Here is a 17,589-nt window from a genome sequence, read left to right as displayed (position 1 = left end):
AACAACGGAATGAATGGATTTTGTTGTTGTTGTTGTTGTCGGTGAGATGATATTAACATAAAATGAAGGAACGGGAACTTTTCACGGTGAAAATGTGGTAAAAGGAACCGACTCTTTCAGCCAGGTTTTTATCCCACAGTGGAGACTTTACGATTCTTTAACCAGGTGATTTTATCTACTTTATTGCTAATATGAAATGAGGGTGTGTCAGATTTGAAATGCAAAGCTTATGTTTTTTAAAAAAAAAGCTTTTTAATCCTATAGAAGAGGCTTCTCTCTCTTCGGGTTGGTGGATAGGCTGTGCAAACAAGCACCTGAGACAATCCAGCAGATAGCAGCAGGGTGGAAGATGTCAGCAGGTAGCACGTACGTGGAGTGGCACCACAAAGTTCCTGCCACAGTCTACAGGAACATTCTGTACCGGGTCTGGACTCGACACTCCGGTGTCATAGCAACACTTGGCGCCGTGACCCAGATGGAAGATAAAGCTGCAAAAAAGCAACTTGTAGCCGCAACGTTTTTGTCCGTTTTAGATTGAGGAGATTTTGCACGTCAATGCTTCTGCAAATAATCAACATGCTTTTTCTGTCTGTGCGTTTTTAGCTGTCTTCTTGCACCCAAAAGATGCCATTGCTCAGAGACAGTTGTCAAGTCTTTGAACAGGCTTGCACGCGCACACGCACACGCACACACACACACACACACACACACACACATAGACTGGACCAGCAGCACAGCAAAATAGATTACAGCGCGTCTCTCGTTCACATGAACACGACAGAAATTCATCCTTCATGTCTCTGTGAAAGGGTCTGACTTTAAATCCTATTTTCAAGGGAGACTATTAGCAATAAAACAGAGCACAGCAAGACAGTTGCTATAAAGAAAGCCTCGCTCTGGCTGGTTTTTTGTGTTTGGAATTCTGCGAGACAGATAAAACCAGTGACTTGTAGGGTTTTCTGCAGGTTCCATGAGCAAGGAGCATGAAAACTGCCATCTAGTGAGGACTGTAGGAACTGTTAATGAGAGTTAGCAGAGAACATAGATAGGTCTGGAGGCCAGGACAGTTTATATATATATATAAATGTCCTGTGAGGGTGTATTTAATGCCTAATAAAGGCTGACAGAGGCCACAGAAGCCAGTCTGAAGCACTGATTTTGTTATGGAGCTGTAAATAACAGGTTACAGTAGGTCACAGTTGTCCTTAAGCTGTGTTTACACGCAATTTTCAAAAGCTTATTGTTACACTTTTCATTTCCAATGTAAATTAACTAGTCGTACCTTCTTATTTCTGGCGTTTATTGCGTTGAGCAAAGACATAATTTCATTGTACAGGGAAACCTGTTTTTCTCACTGCAATTGACATCAAACACTTCATCTCGACTTATGTCTCATTACTGTTAACGGCCCCAACTCTGTATCTCAGTTAACTATTAGCAGCTGATTGAGGAAACTCGTCCCAAAATCTATAACAAACTCACCGAACAAGCTTGGTTCGGTGAAACTTCGGAACCGTCTTCAGTCACCAGAACAAGCTGAGCTTCTTCCGCCTTTCTTCTTCTTCTTCTTCTTTAAAACAAACATCCACGAGCGCACTATCGCCCCCTGCAGGACCCGCGTTTCTGGACAGTTTTTAGACGTAAAACGCCTGATCTCCAGATCTGGAAATGGCAGATTTACTAACACTGGTTGAGAAAGCTTAGTAGAGCTGAACTGGACCGGTTCCCCCTCACCAAACATCAAATCCAGTCACATTAGGACCCAGCAGGACAAAAGTAAATCACATAGTAACAGAAGCAGGACAGTCTTGTGGAACCTCAGGCTCCTCTCATCACTTACATAACACAACATCATCACAACTTTATTGTCATTGCACAACCAAATTAATTGTAATCCCGTTTGTTGCGGGGGGGGGGGGGGGGGATTTTTGTTGCACTTGACACCGCCACAGAGCTGGGGGGTGAATAAAAACCACGTTCTTTGCTTTTTATTTTATTTTCACACTTTAACATTCTAATTGTGCAAATGAATCAAACGAAACTGTTAAACTCTGGGAAATCCTAAAGCCACAGAGGAATTTTGGGAATTCTCTGTTCTGCTTCAAAGACACACAGGAACAGGTTTGGGGCATATGAGATTTTACTGGTTTTCTCACATCCCTCATGACTGCTGTGGATTTCTCAGCATGACTTGTAAACAGGAAACAGGAAGTAAAACTTGATGCACAGCATCAGTAGTAGCAGCTGTATTATTGCTGCAGTGCCAAGTTGGCTGCCGTTACCACCATGCCACGGTAACACACACACACATACACACACACACGCACACACACACACACGTCTTCTTGTGTCTGTCAGGTTTACTCTGATGGTCGTTTCCTCTCTGATTCCTGAAGCCACCTTCATAATCTCCTCTTCCCAGCATGCTTTGCTCTGCTCGGCATACACCAGGTGATCCGCTCTCAGGCCAGCAAGGTCAGAGTGGCCACAATGTCACGGTTCAGGGAGATCGGAGGTATCTACGGTAACCTGGAGACACAACCAAGCATGAGCAGCCCAGGTCAAAGGTCAGGTCATCATCTGCAGGAAACCTCACCTTGATGAAGATGGTGTCATCTTTGATGTAGCTGCCTGTCTCTAAAACACTCTGAGACACAAACAGAGGACAACCCGATGCGATGTTCATCTCCACCACAGGACGTCGGAAACTACTACTGTTCGGGTCGGGCTTGAAGGCATCGCCGAGGTGTTTCTTCAATGGACCCTGATCCATGAGCATCAAGGTCACCTGACACACAGACACACGGGACAGACTTCTCTGCATCACTGTGCACGGCGGACTGGAGAACACACTATTAAGCTAGCAGCTAGCAGACAGTCAGATCGTTCGTCGGAGGGGAGAAGAACACGCAGGTGAGGCTGAGCAGCTGATCCTACCAACCATGAACGACATGAACGAGCCAGCCTTTCATTTCGGTGGTTCTCATCGAGGTTGCGAGAAAGTTTGTTCTGGCCAGAACATTTCAAACTTCCCCAGAAACTCGAGTGCGGAGGTTCTGGGAGGTCCTCCAAGGGCCCTGCCTCTGCTGCACGGCTCGTAATGTGCACACACCCTTGGAAGTGTGTCTCAAACTTGTGGCCATTTTTTGGACCAATTGTTGCCTCACAGCCCTGAACTATCCACTCTTGTTCAACCTTTCTGCCGGGACCTCAAACTTCTGACCACTCAAATTAGTTCTGGGACGCCAGACGAGAGAAAAGCTCTGCCGGGACGTGTCGAGAACAGGCTGCAAAACTCCCAAATGAGCCAGAACAGTGAATCACGCCCATCTCATGGTTTCACATAGTTCTGATTCTTCCTTAGGTCTCGCCGGGACTTTCGCAATAATTGCATTCATCGTGGAATTTACTCCATTAACACTAACAATAGCACTTCCTACATTCAGAAGCAAGTCATTATGCATCATCCAGTCTGCTCTTGCCTGGCTCCGTGGTTGGTAGGTAGCTGTACAGTGTGGTTCCTGAGTGGCTCTGGAAAGTTTGGATCAGTAGAAACAGTATCAGGGTGGTTTTAAGGAGCATAAACGAGCCAAAATGAGCTCTTCTGTCAGGTGGAATTGGCCAAAATTCTTATTTCGCTCAGCTGTTAGCAAACGTTGGACGTCTGAAATGACCTTTTTTACTTTTTTGAGCCTTTTTAGGAGGTGAAGGGTGGTTCTAAGACCCAAACAACAAAGAAGAGGACACATAGTCCAGCTGGGATGCTGCACGGAGGGCAGACGCTTTCCATTAGCCTCGAAATCACACATCATTGCCGACGCTTAATGAAACTGGAGTTAGCCAGCGGACGGTTACTACCTTCTGTTTGAAGGGCCACGGCAGCAGGGCGTCGTACTCGCCCCTCATCACCACGAAGAAGAGCGACAAGTGCGTCCCTTTGCCCATCCCGTCTCCGTTCAGGTAAATGCGGGCGCACATTTTGTAGCCAAAGTATCCCGTGTAAAAGGGCTGCGAGTACAGCGACAACGTCTTTGCAGCCACCGCTTCCTGTTTCCGCCTCTTGTAGTCCCGGATTTTCCAGATCAGAGTCCCGTTGTAGCTGGCCGTCTCCAGCACCTGAAAACGCAGGTCCATGTCGGCCAAGCGGATGTCGTGGACGCTCAGCATGTCGTCGTGCCTGTTCATCTGCGCTTCCAGGGAAGCTGCACACACACACAATCATCCAATCATCAGTTGGGGACAAACACCTGTGGGCAAACAGCCGCCACCAGAGCCTGGGGGTGTGGGTTCTGACCCAGCGTATGCGTGGATCCGCTTCCACTGCGCCCGCCCTGTTCCAGAGCGTTCAGCCTCGTCCGGACGCTCTCCAGCGTTCCCCTCAGGTTCTCCACCTCGTCCCGGAGCCCCCGGAGAGAACGCAGCTCCAGTTCCAGCTCCAGGAGCTTCTCGGAGTGAGAACTCATGAGCTTCTACGGGACAAGGGGGGAGAACCGTGTTTAAGGGTGAATCTAAACTGGAAGTTTAATCCACATCAGCGCTACCAAAGCCCCACATGGGCCTCGACTGGGTATCGGAACCTCAGACCCGTGTTCCAAGCATCATTCTAGGCCCAAGAGGAGAAGATGAGACCAGGCAACAGCAGTAAAGGAGGATCCCAAATCCCTCATACTGGTGCCCACAGTCACACGATTTGTTTTCACTACAGTCCAAACGCCGTAGGTTTCCATGACGACAGCATCCACCTGAACTGGACGTCTCGGGTCGCAGCCAGGCGCTGTTGTTTGGTCTCGTTCCGCTAAAACCGTACCGACCGGCCCTCCCGGCCCTCCCGGCCCTCCCGGCCGGCTGCAGTGGTATCCCGGCAACAGCGGGGCTCCTGTTACCTGCATGGTGCCCAGTTTTTGCTCCGTCTGCCGGTTCTTCTCCCTCAGCTCGTCGTTGCTGCTCTCCAGCTCGGCCACGCGGCTGCTGAGAACGGGAAGGACCTTGAACCGCTCCAGGAGCTCCCCTTTGACGTCGTCCAGCTGGAGGGACCAAACACAGGTTGACCTCGTGCGCGCGGCTCGGGCGCCATTTCCGACGGTTACCACGGTTACCTTGCTTTCTAACGCGGAGTTTCTTTTGGCCATCATCCTCAGGTGTTCAGCGGCAGAACTGGACTCATGTTGCCTCATGACCTGATTAAGACCCTACGGCAGAGGTGAGAGGCCACCACAGAATTACAGTTCACACACTGCTACACACACACACGCGCACACGCACACACACACACGGAACAAGGGGCAGCAGTTACCTTGAAGGTGCAGCCGTAGCCGTGGAACGGACAGCTCACCTGAGCTTTGGGGCACTCGTGCTGATGGCTGGAGAGCTGCAACGTCAAAGAAAAAAGAGCCGAGTTAGCCAAAGGCGCAGCTGCCGCTGCTCAGGTCGTTGTGGTGTCGCGATGGGGCGGAGCAGCACCTCGCTCCGGGGCAGCGAGGAGAGGGAGCAGTGGTTCGGGCAGGACACCGGGAAGGCCGGACACACCGTCTCTTTGTGTTTCTGAAAACAGAGGCCGGTCAGCGAAAGACTGTCGACAACAACGCGCCCGAGGACGGGGACGGTTCCTTCATGGGCGTGAAGGTAGGAAACCACCAGTACAACACTGAAAAGCTGCTCCTGCAGAAGCACGAGATACCTGAAGCTCTGTCAGGGGCATCTTGGTCATGCAGAACTCACAGCTGGTCTCTCTGTATTTACATTTCCAGCTCAGGTGCTCGGGGATCTCCTTCCTCATCATCCGCTCTTTACATTTACCCAACGGACAAGGAACCTCGAAGAAGGGACACGTGTTCAGGTGGTCCTGCGGGAGGGGGGGGGGGGGGGGGGGGGAGACAGGCGGGTGAGGAGCAGAGACCGGGGGAGCCGCGGCCGGGGCAGGAGCGCGTTCCTTACGGGTATTTGCTGGAGCCGCATCTGCTCCTGGCAGCCGTTGGCCTCGCTGCGACAGTAGACCTTCAGCGCCATGATCTCCCGGTGGCAGCAGACGTCTCTGAAGACCTGCGGGGGACAGAGCGGGAGACAAACGCGGGTCAGTCGCGCGTCGGTGCCCGACACCTGCGGGCGGGTCGCTCCCTGCGCACCTTGTCTTTGAACAGAGGCTCCGTGTCGGCCGGACACACGGGGTTGGGATGACTGCGGGGGGGACAGAAGAGAAGGTTTCCTGCTGCCCAGAGGAGGAAGAACGATCCGACGCGCGCGGCGTCTTTACAGTACGGACACAGGCCGCACCTGTCCTGTCCGAGGCCAGCTCACCTGAGGATGTCATTAATACAGCTCTGGCAGAAGCGATGTCCACACTCCGTCTGACGAGGCTGACACAGGACCAGCCTGCAGGACTCGCAGCAGTACTTCGCTTCCAGGGCCTCTACAAAGTGGTCTCTGAACCCTCCGTGAAGAGGCAGAAAGCCTGCAGGGACACCTGGACAGAGAGAGTCCTGAGGTGAATCAAGCTGGACGGAGACACTCCTGAGGTAGATCTAGCTGGACGGAGACACTCCTGAAGTAGATCTAGCTGGACGGAGACACTCCTGAGGTAAAGCTAGCTGGACGGAGACACTCTTGAGGTAAAGCTAGCTGGACGGAGACACTTCTGAAGTAGATCTAGCTGGACGGAGACACTCCTGAAGTAAAGCTAGCTGGACGGAGACACTCCTGAAGTAGGTCCACCAGGACGGAGACACTCCTGAGGTAAGTCTACCAGGACAGAGACACTCCTGAGGTAAAGCTACCTGGACGGAGACACTCCTGAGGTAAAGCTAGCTGGACGGAGACACTCTTGAGGTAAAGCTACCTGGACGGAGACACTCCTGAGATAGATCTACCAGGACGGAGACACTCCTGAGTTAAAGCTACCTGGACGGAGACACTCCTGAGGTAAAGCTAGCTGGACGGAGACACTCCTGAAGTTGATCTAGCTGGACGGAGACACTCCTGAAGTAGATCTAGCTGGACGGAGACACTCCTGAGGTAAGTCCACCAGGACAGAGACACTCCTGAGGTAGGTCCACCAGGACGGAGACACTCCTGAGGTAAAGCTAGCTGGACGGAGACACTCTTGAGGTAAAGCTACCTGGACGGAGACACTCCTGAGATAGATCTACCAGGACGGAGACACTCCTGAGGTAGATCTAGCTGGACGGAGACACTCCTGAAGTAAGTCTACCAGGACGGAGACACTCCTGAGGTAAAGCTAGCTGGACGGAGACACTCCTGAAGTAGATCTAGCTGGACGGAGACACTCCTGAGGTAAAGCTAGCTGGACGGAGACACTCCTGAAGTAGATCTAGCTGGACGGAGACACTCCTGAAGTAGATCTAGCTGGACGGAGACACTCCTGAGGTAAAGCTAGCTGGACGGAGACACTCTTGAGGTAAAGCTACCTGGACGGAGACACTCCTGAGATAGATCTACCAGGACGGAGACACTCCTGAGGTAGATCTAGCTGGACGGAGACACTCCTGAAGTAAGTCTACCAGGACGGAGACACTCCTGAGGTAAAGCTAGCTGGACGGAGACACTCCTGAAGTAGATCTAGCTGGACGGAGACACTCCTGAACTAAGTCTACCAGGACAGAGACACTCCTGAGGTAGATCTAGCTGGACAGAGACACTCCTGAGGTAAGTCTACCAGGACGGAGACACTCCTGAGGTAAAGCTAGCTGGACGGAGACACTCCTGAGGTAAAGCTAGCTGGACGGAGACACTCCTGAAGTAGATCTAGCTGGACGGAGACACTCCTGAACTAAGTCTACCAGGACAGAGACACTCCTGAGGTAGATCTAGCTGGACAGAGACACTCCTGAGGTAAGTCTACCAGGACGGAGACACTCCTGAGGTAAAGCTAGCTGGACGGAGACACTCCTGAGATAGATCTAGCTGGACGGAGACACTCCTGAAGTAAGTCTACCAGGACAGAGACACTCCTGAGGTAGATCTAGCTGGACGGAGACACTCCTGAAGTAAGTCTACCAGGACAGAGACACTCCTGAGGTAGATCTAGCTGGACGGAGACACTCCTGAGGTGACGCTAGCTGGACAGAGACACTCCTGAGATAGATCAAGCTGGACAGAGACACTCCTGAGGTGAAGCTACCAGGACGGAGACACTCCTGAGATAGATCGAGCTGGACAGAGACACTCCTGAGGTAGGTCCACCAGGACAGAGACACTCCTGAGGTGAAGCTACCAGGACAGAGACACTCCTGAGATAGATCGAGCTGGACAGAGACACTCCTGAGGTAGGTCCACCAGGACAGAGACACTCCTGAGGTGAAGCTACCAGGACGGAGACACTCCTGAGATAGATCGAGCTGGACAGAGACACTCCTGAGGTAGGTCCACCAGGACAGAGACACTCCTGAGGTAAAGCTAGCTGGACAGAGACACTCCTGAGGTAGGTCCACCAGGACAGAGACACTCCTGAGGTAAAGCTAGCTGGACAGAGACACTCCTGAGACAGATCTAGCTGGACAGAGACACTCCTGAGGTAGGTCCACCAGGACAGAGACACTCCTGAGGTTTATCTAGCTGGACGGAGCCACCAGCGTGGGGAGCGTAGGGCTGCTTTACCTTGGGAGGTGGTGGGGTCAGTGGGAGGCCAGGGATTGGTGGAGCGGTGCGAGTGTGACGTGAGGAGCGGTGCCACTGAGAGGGGCATGGCCAAAGAAGGTGCTGCCTGCTGGAGGGGAATCTGCACCTCCCTCCCATCAGTGCTCCTCCCTGCTGACATGACCTGAAACAACAAACCAGCCCTCTGATTGGTTGAGCCTGCTCATGCACGGCCGACCGCAGCTGCAGTCCTGACCCGGGTATCATTTCAAAGTCCGGTCTGTTCGACAAGAGCCACGGAGATTCTAGCGGACAGAATAAAACACGTTCAGAAAATTAAAAAAAAAAGCTCTTAAAAACACAACAACAAAGGGAAACAAAACACTTCCTGTTAAAGTTGAACTGTGGGGATGGTAGGGGCTTTTCTAGTGACACACACACACACACACACACGCACACACACACAGCAAGCTCTAAGGTCAAGTTTTAATGGAGAAACAACTGTAACTATGGAAGCAAACAGGGTAAAAACGATCACAAACAAATCACTCGCATTGATACCGGCTGCATCACCTGGAAATCCATCACGAAATAAGTGACCAGCAGAGCGGCGTCCAGCCCTGCAGATGTGTTAAACACAGCTGGATCTGCAGGCCAGAAGGCCGACACTGTCCTCCTTATTCAATACCGTCACATTCTGGCACCGATGAGCTGTGTCCTGTGTAACTCACCTCAAATACAGTTTTATTACACAAACTCTGAGGGGAGGGCACGTGAGAACGCCGAGGAAAGTACCAACCATTCAGCACTGATATAGGTTTCTGTTTTGACCCAAGAGTTTCATTCTCCTTTTCGTGTGAATCTAAATCGCTAGGAAATAAGCGCTGGGTTTGGAATTCTGGGCAACGTGGTTCCACCAGCTGATTAAACAGTCCTTGCCACATATTTTGCTCTCTTTTTTTTGTTAGAATAAATAGTTTCTTGGCCCTGGAAGTTACCAGTACATTATCTGTGAGGTGAGGGCAGTTCTAACCCACCCAAAAGTTCTGGTGGTCGGTGTGTGTAGGAAACCGGAGAAACCCACAGATACAAGGAGAAGTTTGAAGCTCCAGACCACAAAAAAAAAAAAAAACCTACCAAAACAAATCCTTTGGATGGATCAATGAGTGGAATCAGTAACTCTTCCACATCACTACACCTTGCAGTTTGGTGAGTTTTAGCTCCCCCAGAATCGCTTCTGCCCAACAAGGTTTGGCCAGACGTGATTGATCCCTCATGGCTTTAGCACGGGGATGAGCTGAGTTCTTTGGAAATGTAAACACATATGCTAACCGCGCATGCTAGCAGAGCGTTAGCATTTTTTAGCTCACTGCTTCTATGTTACAGATCATTTCAAACGTACAGGGGAAGAAAGTGGGGGAGCGAGGAGAGAGGATAAGAGAAGCCATAGTATCTGATGTAGTTCTCCCCGTTGCAGCATGCTAACAGTAACCTAGCTAACATATTGTTCTCCTGAGGTTCTCCTGGAATTCTTCTAAATATGGGACTTACATGAATCTCCACCGCAGGCCACAGTTCACCTCGGCGGTTCCAAGGCTCGACTTACTCTCCCGGCTTCAAACCGTCAACCTGTCGCTGCCGGTACCTCGGAGCCTCAACACGCCAGACGGACTCGTCATGGTCCAGTTTGGTGTTAAAAGGTTCTGCTCCTAGTTTGTGTGTGTGTATTTGTAAGTGAGACAGAAAAGTCACTTGGGTCCAATTGAGCGATTCAACGGGGAGGACGAGGATGGAAACCCCCTCCGCTGCTTCCGCCCAGGAAATCCCCCAGCTGTTCGAAGGGTTACCCGGCCAAGAGGGGGCGCTGTTTACGGACAGAGCCTCTGACAGGAGCATCCACCAGAGAACGCTGTTTATAGACGCTGACAGGCGCAACCACCAGAGGGCGCTGTTTATAGACACTGACAAAAGCAACCAGCAGAGGGCGCTGTTTAGACACTAACAAAAGCAACCACCAGAGGGTGCTGTTGATAAACGCAACCACCAGAGGGCGCAGTTTATATACACTGACAGACACAACCACCAGAGGGCGCGGTTTACTGAGACATGTAACCAGCAGAGGGCGCTGTTTACAGTTATACATTTAGTATTGCAAGATCTGCTCTGAAACTGAAACTCTAAATTTTTTTCATTTTTGCCTAATTGCTTTTAAAAAGCTGGTGTAGGTTTACCGGATCATCTGACGGTATCAAATTATTAGAAAAAAACGGGTACTTTATTGAGTGGTTATTGGACTCACTTCTGTCATCTTTCTGCCATCAAAAACACGCCACACAGTTTGACTGATTTATTGTTATATTTCGTTTTACTAAAACACCCTAAATTATACCTGAAAACACAAATAAACTGAGTATATAAAAAACCCCCAAAACAATTACATTTACACGGGTAAAATCAACACAAGGCCAATATACTAAGTGATAAAGTGATAAAAATGAACATTATTCAACAGAGGCAATGAAACTAGGTGATTTAGTCAGATCATCTGCTTTCATGATGTGTTTGGCTTGTGGGAGTCCACCAATAAGGGCAGGTCCTGCAGTAGAACACATTTTCAGTGAAGAGCAACCGTGACCAATGTATCGAACACATTTCAGAGTTGATTTGACGGCTTCTCACCCTTTTCTGATCCTCCTCTTTAGCCTGAAATACCTCCTTCTCCTCTACCTTGTCTTCCTCCGCCCCGCAACTCCCCTCTGGCACCCCGCCATGTTCTGCCTCCCACTCCTGCAGGATCTCATCCAGGTTGAACCTGCGTCTGTAGTTTATCAGGAAGTTCTTCACCTGAACCACAGACTTGTTACCAATTACATCGGAGATGGCCTGGAAGTCCCGCCCGTACTTCCTGATGGCTGAGACCAAATGTGACCACATCAGTTTTTAAATCAGCGACTAAGAACAAACGAGAGGAAGAACAGGCGCTACCTTGGACAGCAAGAAGCTGCTCGTCTGTTGTCCAACGGTTGTTAATCTTCTGAGCAGCCTGAAAGATGAGACTCAGGATCAACAACCACAGCAACAGTACTGACACACATCCAGCAACAAGGCAACACCGACGCCTGGGCTGCTCATCCCGCGCCACCGACGCATCACGGCCATGTGGACCTCCACCCCTGATGGGAGGTCAAAGTTGACACCCTACGCAATTGTCTCGGGCCGGTTGTCCAGCATCAAATAAGAACTGAAAATACAGCTTCAACCTGCGGGAATTTCTCACTGCAGTCACCCCACGCTCTTCTACAGACACCCGTCTGTTGTCGTGTGTCGTGTGACGTTGCGTTAGTTACCTCTGGTTGCCTGAACTCATCCACTCCCGAATTGATTTTCTCCTTCAGTAAACTGTTGGACTGTTTGATGGACTGAATCTGGGGAACAGAACACAGGTGATCAGCCGGTCGAGGGGGGGGGGGGGGGTCGGCGGACACACCGCCAGGCGAGAAGCTGCTCACCTGTCTCTTGATGGAGATCAGTTGACTGTCCAGTTGCTTCACAACCCCCTGGGGAGGCGAAGTCGTCAACGATACGACATCAACGTAGTTGAGGAACATTCCTCTGGGAGGACGTTTCTTCAGCCGCTGAGACCACCGACTGCCCGTCTGTGGTAGACAGACAAACTGGTCACCGGTGGCCTAATAGGTTACCGACAGGCAGACGGGTCACTTGGTCTCACCTTCAGCCCTGTAGCTGCTCTGACCTCTGACCTTGTCGCTCCCGAACTGACCTGAAAGAAAAGGTCAGACTGGAATTGGTGCGCCATCGCTCTCCGGTGACAAACGAGCGTCCCGCGCGTCTCTCTCACCTCTTTTCTGTCCTCTTTCTGTTGTTCACATTCAGAATCACTGGGGGGGGGGACTTCGTCCGCGTCCTCGTCACTGAAACATCAACCGTCACGTTAGCTCTGACGGCGCCCGGTGAAAGCCGAGGACAACTCGGGCGTCACCTGTCTCGCTCTCTCTTGTGTTTCCGCGTCTGTCTGTCCATCAGACTCGTCTTGCTGCGGCTTTTCTTCCACGAGTAGTAAAAACGAACCAGGCTGGCCATTGTTTTATCTGGGAGCTGCAGCAAATACAAAAAAAAAGGTTTTAGAAGGCGTCTGACCAGTCGGACTGGTAAAGTGCAGTGGTTTGACTGGGACTCGACCATTTGCTGGATACGGTGGAAACTCTTCCCGTGGAAGCTGAAGGCCTGTTCGAACAGAACCTTGTCCTCCACGGTCCACTCGTCTGGAAACGGCGTGAAGTTTGGGAGGTCGGCCAGAGACTTGTTGATATTGTGTTTGTGCCAGAAGAGCATCCCCAGAGCCTGAAGACCAAGACGAGCAGTTCAGGAGGAGCTACACGAGCAACGCGTTAGCTTAGCTTTCAAGAGCATCATTTCACGCAGAATCGGACCGGCCCAGATCTCCCTTATTCCACACACACGTGGGCCCCGCGTCTCCTCAGCCCTAAACCGTCTCGCTAGGCCTCCATCATCCATCCATCCCTTCTTTAAAAGCTCAACAGTCTCATTGACTGCTGTTGGCACCAACTCCACCAACTCAAGTAACTGGGGGGGGGGGGGGGGGGGGCTCATCTCAGTCAGCAGCCGCCACAGGTAGAAGATACAGGTCACAAATCAAGGACTAAGAGCCTTAAAAACAGTTTTTACCCCAAAACAGTCGCTGCCCTGAATGCAGCATAAAACAGCATAAATAACTAATGAATGCAACAGGAGCTTTGCACTGGCGGTAGGTTGGTTATCCGTGTGCATGTGTAATTTATTTATTCATACATGTTTACAACCCTGCATCCATCCATCTTCCTCCAGCTTTTTATTTTTTTCCTGAAGAAAAGTTTTTGAAAATAATGTGGTTTCAGACAGCAAAGCCAGCAACACTTATGAAACTAGCTGCACCCTCAACTACAGCCAATTATAGCTCAACCTGTACAATGGTGGAGGGTGGACAGGCGCCCCCCCCCCAAACCGCATTCAAAACCAAATGACCGACAGCCTGAGCGCCTCCAGAAACGGAAGCCCAGTAAGCTACACGCATCCTCTTGACCATGTTAACCATCAACGACTCCGACGTCTCAATAAAGAGACGCCGGCGAGGCACAGACAAGCAGTCAGACAGACAGACACTACCTGCTCCATGTTGTATCCGTGTTTTTCTTTGGCAACGGAAACGTACTCGTCCACTGGAAGAGAAGAAGAGTTGAAAATGAGACGTCGGCTGAAATCAGCTCATCAAAATCTGTCGATTCTTACGCTGAGTCTGGTTCAGAAGGTCGCTGGGAATCCAAACCAACATGCCGAGGTTCTCTCTGAGCTGAGCCGCCTGGGCTTCCTCTACACACACACACACACACAAACGCAGAGTTTATTTTGTACCATACCAAAGCATTCTCTTTAAAATTCTTTATCTACAAAAAAACACCCAAAGTCGTCCTCCAGGTCCTGCTGCCACAGTTCCCATTCTACCGATAACCACCAGTAAACCAGCCCTCTGAGAGCAGAGCATCCATCTTTTATTTATATAGCTTGTTTTAAGAAGACCTGGTAGAGTCTCTTTAAAGCTTTAGAATAGATGCATTTTAATGACATAAAGAAGATCCTTTGGGGTCGAACCACTCCAGCTAACTACTTAATGCTGCTTAGTAAAAAGAATATTACTCGGGTCTGACTTGAGACTTTGATGCAGCCTGCTAAAACGTAAGTAGTGGAATCTGTTTAGAAACCTGCTCTAACAAGGCTTCTACGGAGCACTCCTGTTGTTCGAGGCTACCACCTCGCTTTCATGCTAAAGAACGCGTTTTACATCAATTCTCACCCGGGTCGAAATCTGGAACCACGGCCTGATACTGCGGCCCGACCCGCATCCCTCCATCACCTGCGTGCACACACAGATGACAAATGTAGTCGGAAACACTCTGGAACAGAACCAGTAAACGGTGGTACCAGTGACCGAGGCTACTCACCATGCTCATCATCGCTGCTCAAGCCTGAACTTCCTTCTTCCCAGTAGCTGCCTCCATTACCGGACGGACTCTTAGTCCCGAGCTGCGCTGAAGCCCCCTGGCCACCGCCGGTCGGTCCTCGGCCCCGGCGCTTGGCAGGAGCCTCCGAATTTCTGTCCAGCATCGCTGGCATGACAAGGACGGAGCCGGGCCGTGCTAACGCCAACCGGGATATTCTCTGCTGTCCGGCAGGCTACGTAGCCTCGAAGCTAAGCTGAGCGATCGAGCGAGTGAGCAGCAGGAAGTTTCGTTGCGGAGCGAACAGAAAAAGCCGACAGTCTTCCGACGATGAGTCGGGGAAGGAAAGTTCCGAAACAAGCGGCAGAACTATAGCTGAGCCACGACCGAAGACGGACAAAAACGACCCAGGCTGAAGAAATCGGTTAAATACCGAATGTGACCACACGCGTCACGTTAGGCTCCTCCGCACAAAACAGCCGTAAATATTCATATTGGTCGGAATTAATTGTAACAGATGATTTATACTGAATTATCCATGATCCAGACTTGATCTAGACTTGGTTCGACGTGATTGTGGTTGATTGGTTTGTTTGTTTGTGTGTGTGTGTGTGTTTGGGGGGGACACTCAGTAAAAAAAAAACAAAAAAAAAAAACCCAACACAAAGACAATCAAAGCTGACACTTAGTCCGATCATGTCGCCTATCAGCACTAATCAAGAGTGTGACTGGCTGAACTTTACACAGGCGGAATGTTCACTATGTGAGACACTCGATCCGGCCCGCCCCCCACAAACAAACGTCCACACATGGAGCGGAACCGAAGCAGCAACTGACTGGAGCAGCTGAGGGTATAAAAGGGAGGAACAAACCCGCTTAAAACCGCTGCACTCAAACGCAGGACCCGAACCAGTTGGAAAACCCGGAACAAGGACCCCCTTCTCAGCGTGACCTCTGACCCCACAACCATGCCATGGCTCCTGTCCTCTGACTTAGGCCATCGATCCTGGTCTCCATCTGAGCGCCAGTGCGAGCGGACGGCGTTTTCCTTCTACATCGCGGTGCGGGATCGGCTCCCAGTCTGGACTCTGGAAGACCTGCGCAGGATGGAAGTGTTGTGCTGGGATGGCGGGTGCCCGCGCCCCTTCTTGCCATCCGAAGCTCTGCTCTATGCTCTCATTCACGACCACCAGGACTACGCGCGCTACCTGCTGGGCAGGTACTCGATCGGCGCCCTGAACGAGCCCCACTGCAGCTTCCGCTGTTGCCGCGGAGGCGGCTCGTCGCTTCTGACCACGGCGGTGCGCTACGAGCGCGTCTCCATCCTCGGGATGATGATGGATGCTCTGAAGGAATGCGGCGCCCAGGGCGAGAGGCGGCGTTTCCTGGACGGCCACAGCGGCTGTTCGCATGCGGCCGACGCGGGGAAGACGCCAGTGCAAGTGGCCGTGCAGCTGTCCCGGCCCGAGTGCCTCAGGCTGCTGCTCGTGCACGGGGCTCGACCGGAGGGCCTGGATTCGGCCCTGGAGCGCCTGTTCACGTCTGATGTGAGTGAGCGGCGTAGTGCCCAGCGGTGCCTTGACCTCCTTCTGCTCTTTGTGCCTAAGCTGCTGACCCAGCACAGCCTGCAAGAGGAGCCCAAGCGCTGGCAAAGCCTGCTGGGAAATGAAGTGTTCAACTGGCTATGCGGGCTGACCCCGCCCCCCCTGCTGCTGCAGGCGCTCAGGTGTTTGGCCCAGACCGGCCCGCAACAGATCGCCACTCTGCCGGATTTCCTGCGGCAGTACAGCTAGCAGCCGTCACCGTGGCAACCGCGCCGGGCCCGCGTACGACAGATGTAAATAAATGTAAATAAATGCAATAAGGAGGAAAAACCTGGCAAAATATTGATCACATTGATCAGATCCGTCCCGATGTGCGTGAACACGTGCATGGAACTATGACACAAATAAAAATGCAGGAAATCAGTCGGTCATTGGTTGTGATGTACTTTTATTTGTCTTTAAAACATCAAGAGCGCACGGCTGTCGTCTTCCAGACACCAACGGAACACCTTCACAGACTGAAAATGTAGCTGGAGGTTCCTAGTTTGCTCAAAGGTACTTTGACCAGTAGCAGTTTCTAAGACAGCTGGATGCACGGGCATCCAGAGGTCAGGTCAAAGGTCACTCGCAAGTCATTTCCTTTAGACGCGCCGACGTGTGTTCAGGATATTTCGGTTTCCTCTTTACATGCGAAGGACGTGAGGACACGGTGGCCACCTTTTTCAGGACAATGGCGTCGACCGACGCATGGCAGGAAGTCACAGGGAGACCTGGAATCATTCGTTTGTGAAAAATGTCTCTTTATTGATCACAGATCAATCATGGTAGCAGAGGTTTGTTCATGCAGGGAACTAAACACACAAGTCAATAAATGTACTGATCAAAAACCTGATTAGTAACCTGTGTTTAAGCCTGTTTATTTATTTCATCCTTTGAACCCTCAATTTTTTCAACTAAAAAAGAAAATCATTGTAATCGTATGCCAGCTGGGTATTGTAGTCCATCATCGTTTCAGTCGCTTCTCTCCTTTCATTGGACTACAAACATGACTGGATTTACAACAGAGGTCATTTGTTTATTCCTTCCAACTTGGCTTATGAACATTACAGTCTGAACTCTAAGAAACAGTTCAAATTTGTCCCTTTTTATTATATTTTAGTGTATAATTATGCATGTGTGTATGCACGTAGCCACCGCGCTTATATCTGCTCTGGTATTACAGGTTACAGGAGGAATGAGACAGCAAGACCGCAGCAGGTAGGTCAGTGGAACTCCTACTGAGGTCCAGTATGGCCCCATAGTTAGTCCAGTGTTTCTAATTGAGCCTTAATCCCAAAACATCTGGTCTATTTACACACAATAAAGAGCCAGTTCAATCTAGGTGGATCCAGACTGAGCCAAAATTAGTAGCTTTCGCAACACTGGAAATAAAGCAACAAAAT

The 17,589-nt window shown here is 50.8% G+C and overlaps 3 protein-coding genes across 3 annotated transcripts; 1 reads left to right on the top strand and 2 right to left on the bottom strand.

Moving 5' to 3' along the window:
• Positions 1-1,562: 1,562 nt before the first annotated feature.
• On the bottom strand, positions 1,563-10,470 carry traf3 (TNF receptor-associated factor 3). Its single transcript, XM_011619770.2, has 14 exons — positions 10,141-10,470; positions 8,611-8,773; positions 6,295-6,460; positions 6,123-6,174; positions 5,935-6,039; positions 5,678-5,842; positions 5,461-5,541; positions 5,294-5,368; positions 5,097-5,189; positions 4,884-5,024; positions 4,295-4,469; positions 3,859-4,202; positions 2,597-2,788; positions 1,563-2,529 (listed from the first exon to the last, which is right to left on the bottom strand). Exons 2-14 carry the CDS (start codon positions 8,768-8,770, stop codon positions 2,494-2,496), a joined length of 1,785 nt encoding a protein of 594 aa, XP_011618072.1. The 5' UTR covers positions 8,771-8,773; positions 10,141-10,470; the 3' UTR covers positions 1,563-2,493.
• Positions 10,471-10,922: 452 nt separating this feature from the next.
• rcor1 (REST corepressor 1) lies at positions 10,923-15,098 on the bottom strand. The gene is made up of 13 exons (XM_003962812.3): positions 14,607-15,098; positions 14,459-14,518; positions 13,897-13,977; positions 13,774-13,826; positions 12,790-12,951; positions 12,590-12,705; positions 12,449-12,521; positions 12,320-12,370; positions 12,099-12,245; positions 11,937-12,014; positions 11,575-11,632; positions 11,269-11,501; positions 10,923-11,185 (listed from the first exon to the last, which is right to left on the bottom strand). Exons 1-13 carry the CDS (start codon positions 14,776-14,778, stop codon positions 11,141-11,143), a joined length of 1,329 nt encoding a protein of 442 aa, XP_003962861.3. The 5' UTR covers positions 14,779-15,098; the 3' UTR covers positions 10,923-11,140.
• Positions 15,099-15,207: 109 nt separating this feature from the next.
• ankrd9 (ankyrin repeat domain 9) lies at positions 15,208-17,046 on the top strand. The gene has a single exon (XM_003962811.3). It carries the CDS (start codon positions 15,572-15,574, stop codon positions 16,394-16,396), a length of 825 nt encoding a protein of 274 aa, XP_003962860.2. The 5' UTR covers positions 15,208-15,571; the 3' UTR covers positions 16,397-17,046.
• Positions 17,047-17,589: the final 543 nt, after the last annotated feature.

The sequence above is a fragment of the Takifugu rubripes genome, chromosome 2, assembly GCF_901000725.2.
Source record: "Takifugu rubripes chromosome 2, fTakRub1.2, whole genome shotgun sequence".
In the NCBI taxonomy this organism is placed as follows: domain Eukaryota; kingdom Metazoa; phylum Chordata; class Actinopteri; order Tetraodontiformes; family Tetraodontidae; genus Takifugu; species Takifugu rubripes.
The sequence above is the reverse complement of the archived record's forward strand: the minus strand, read 5'-3'. Positions and strand labels throughout refer to the sequence as shown.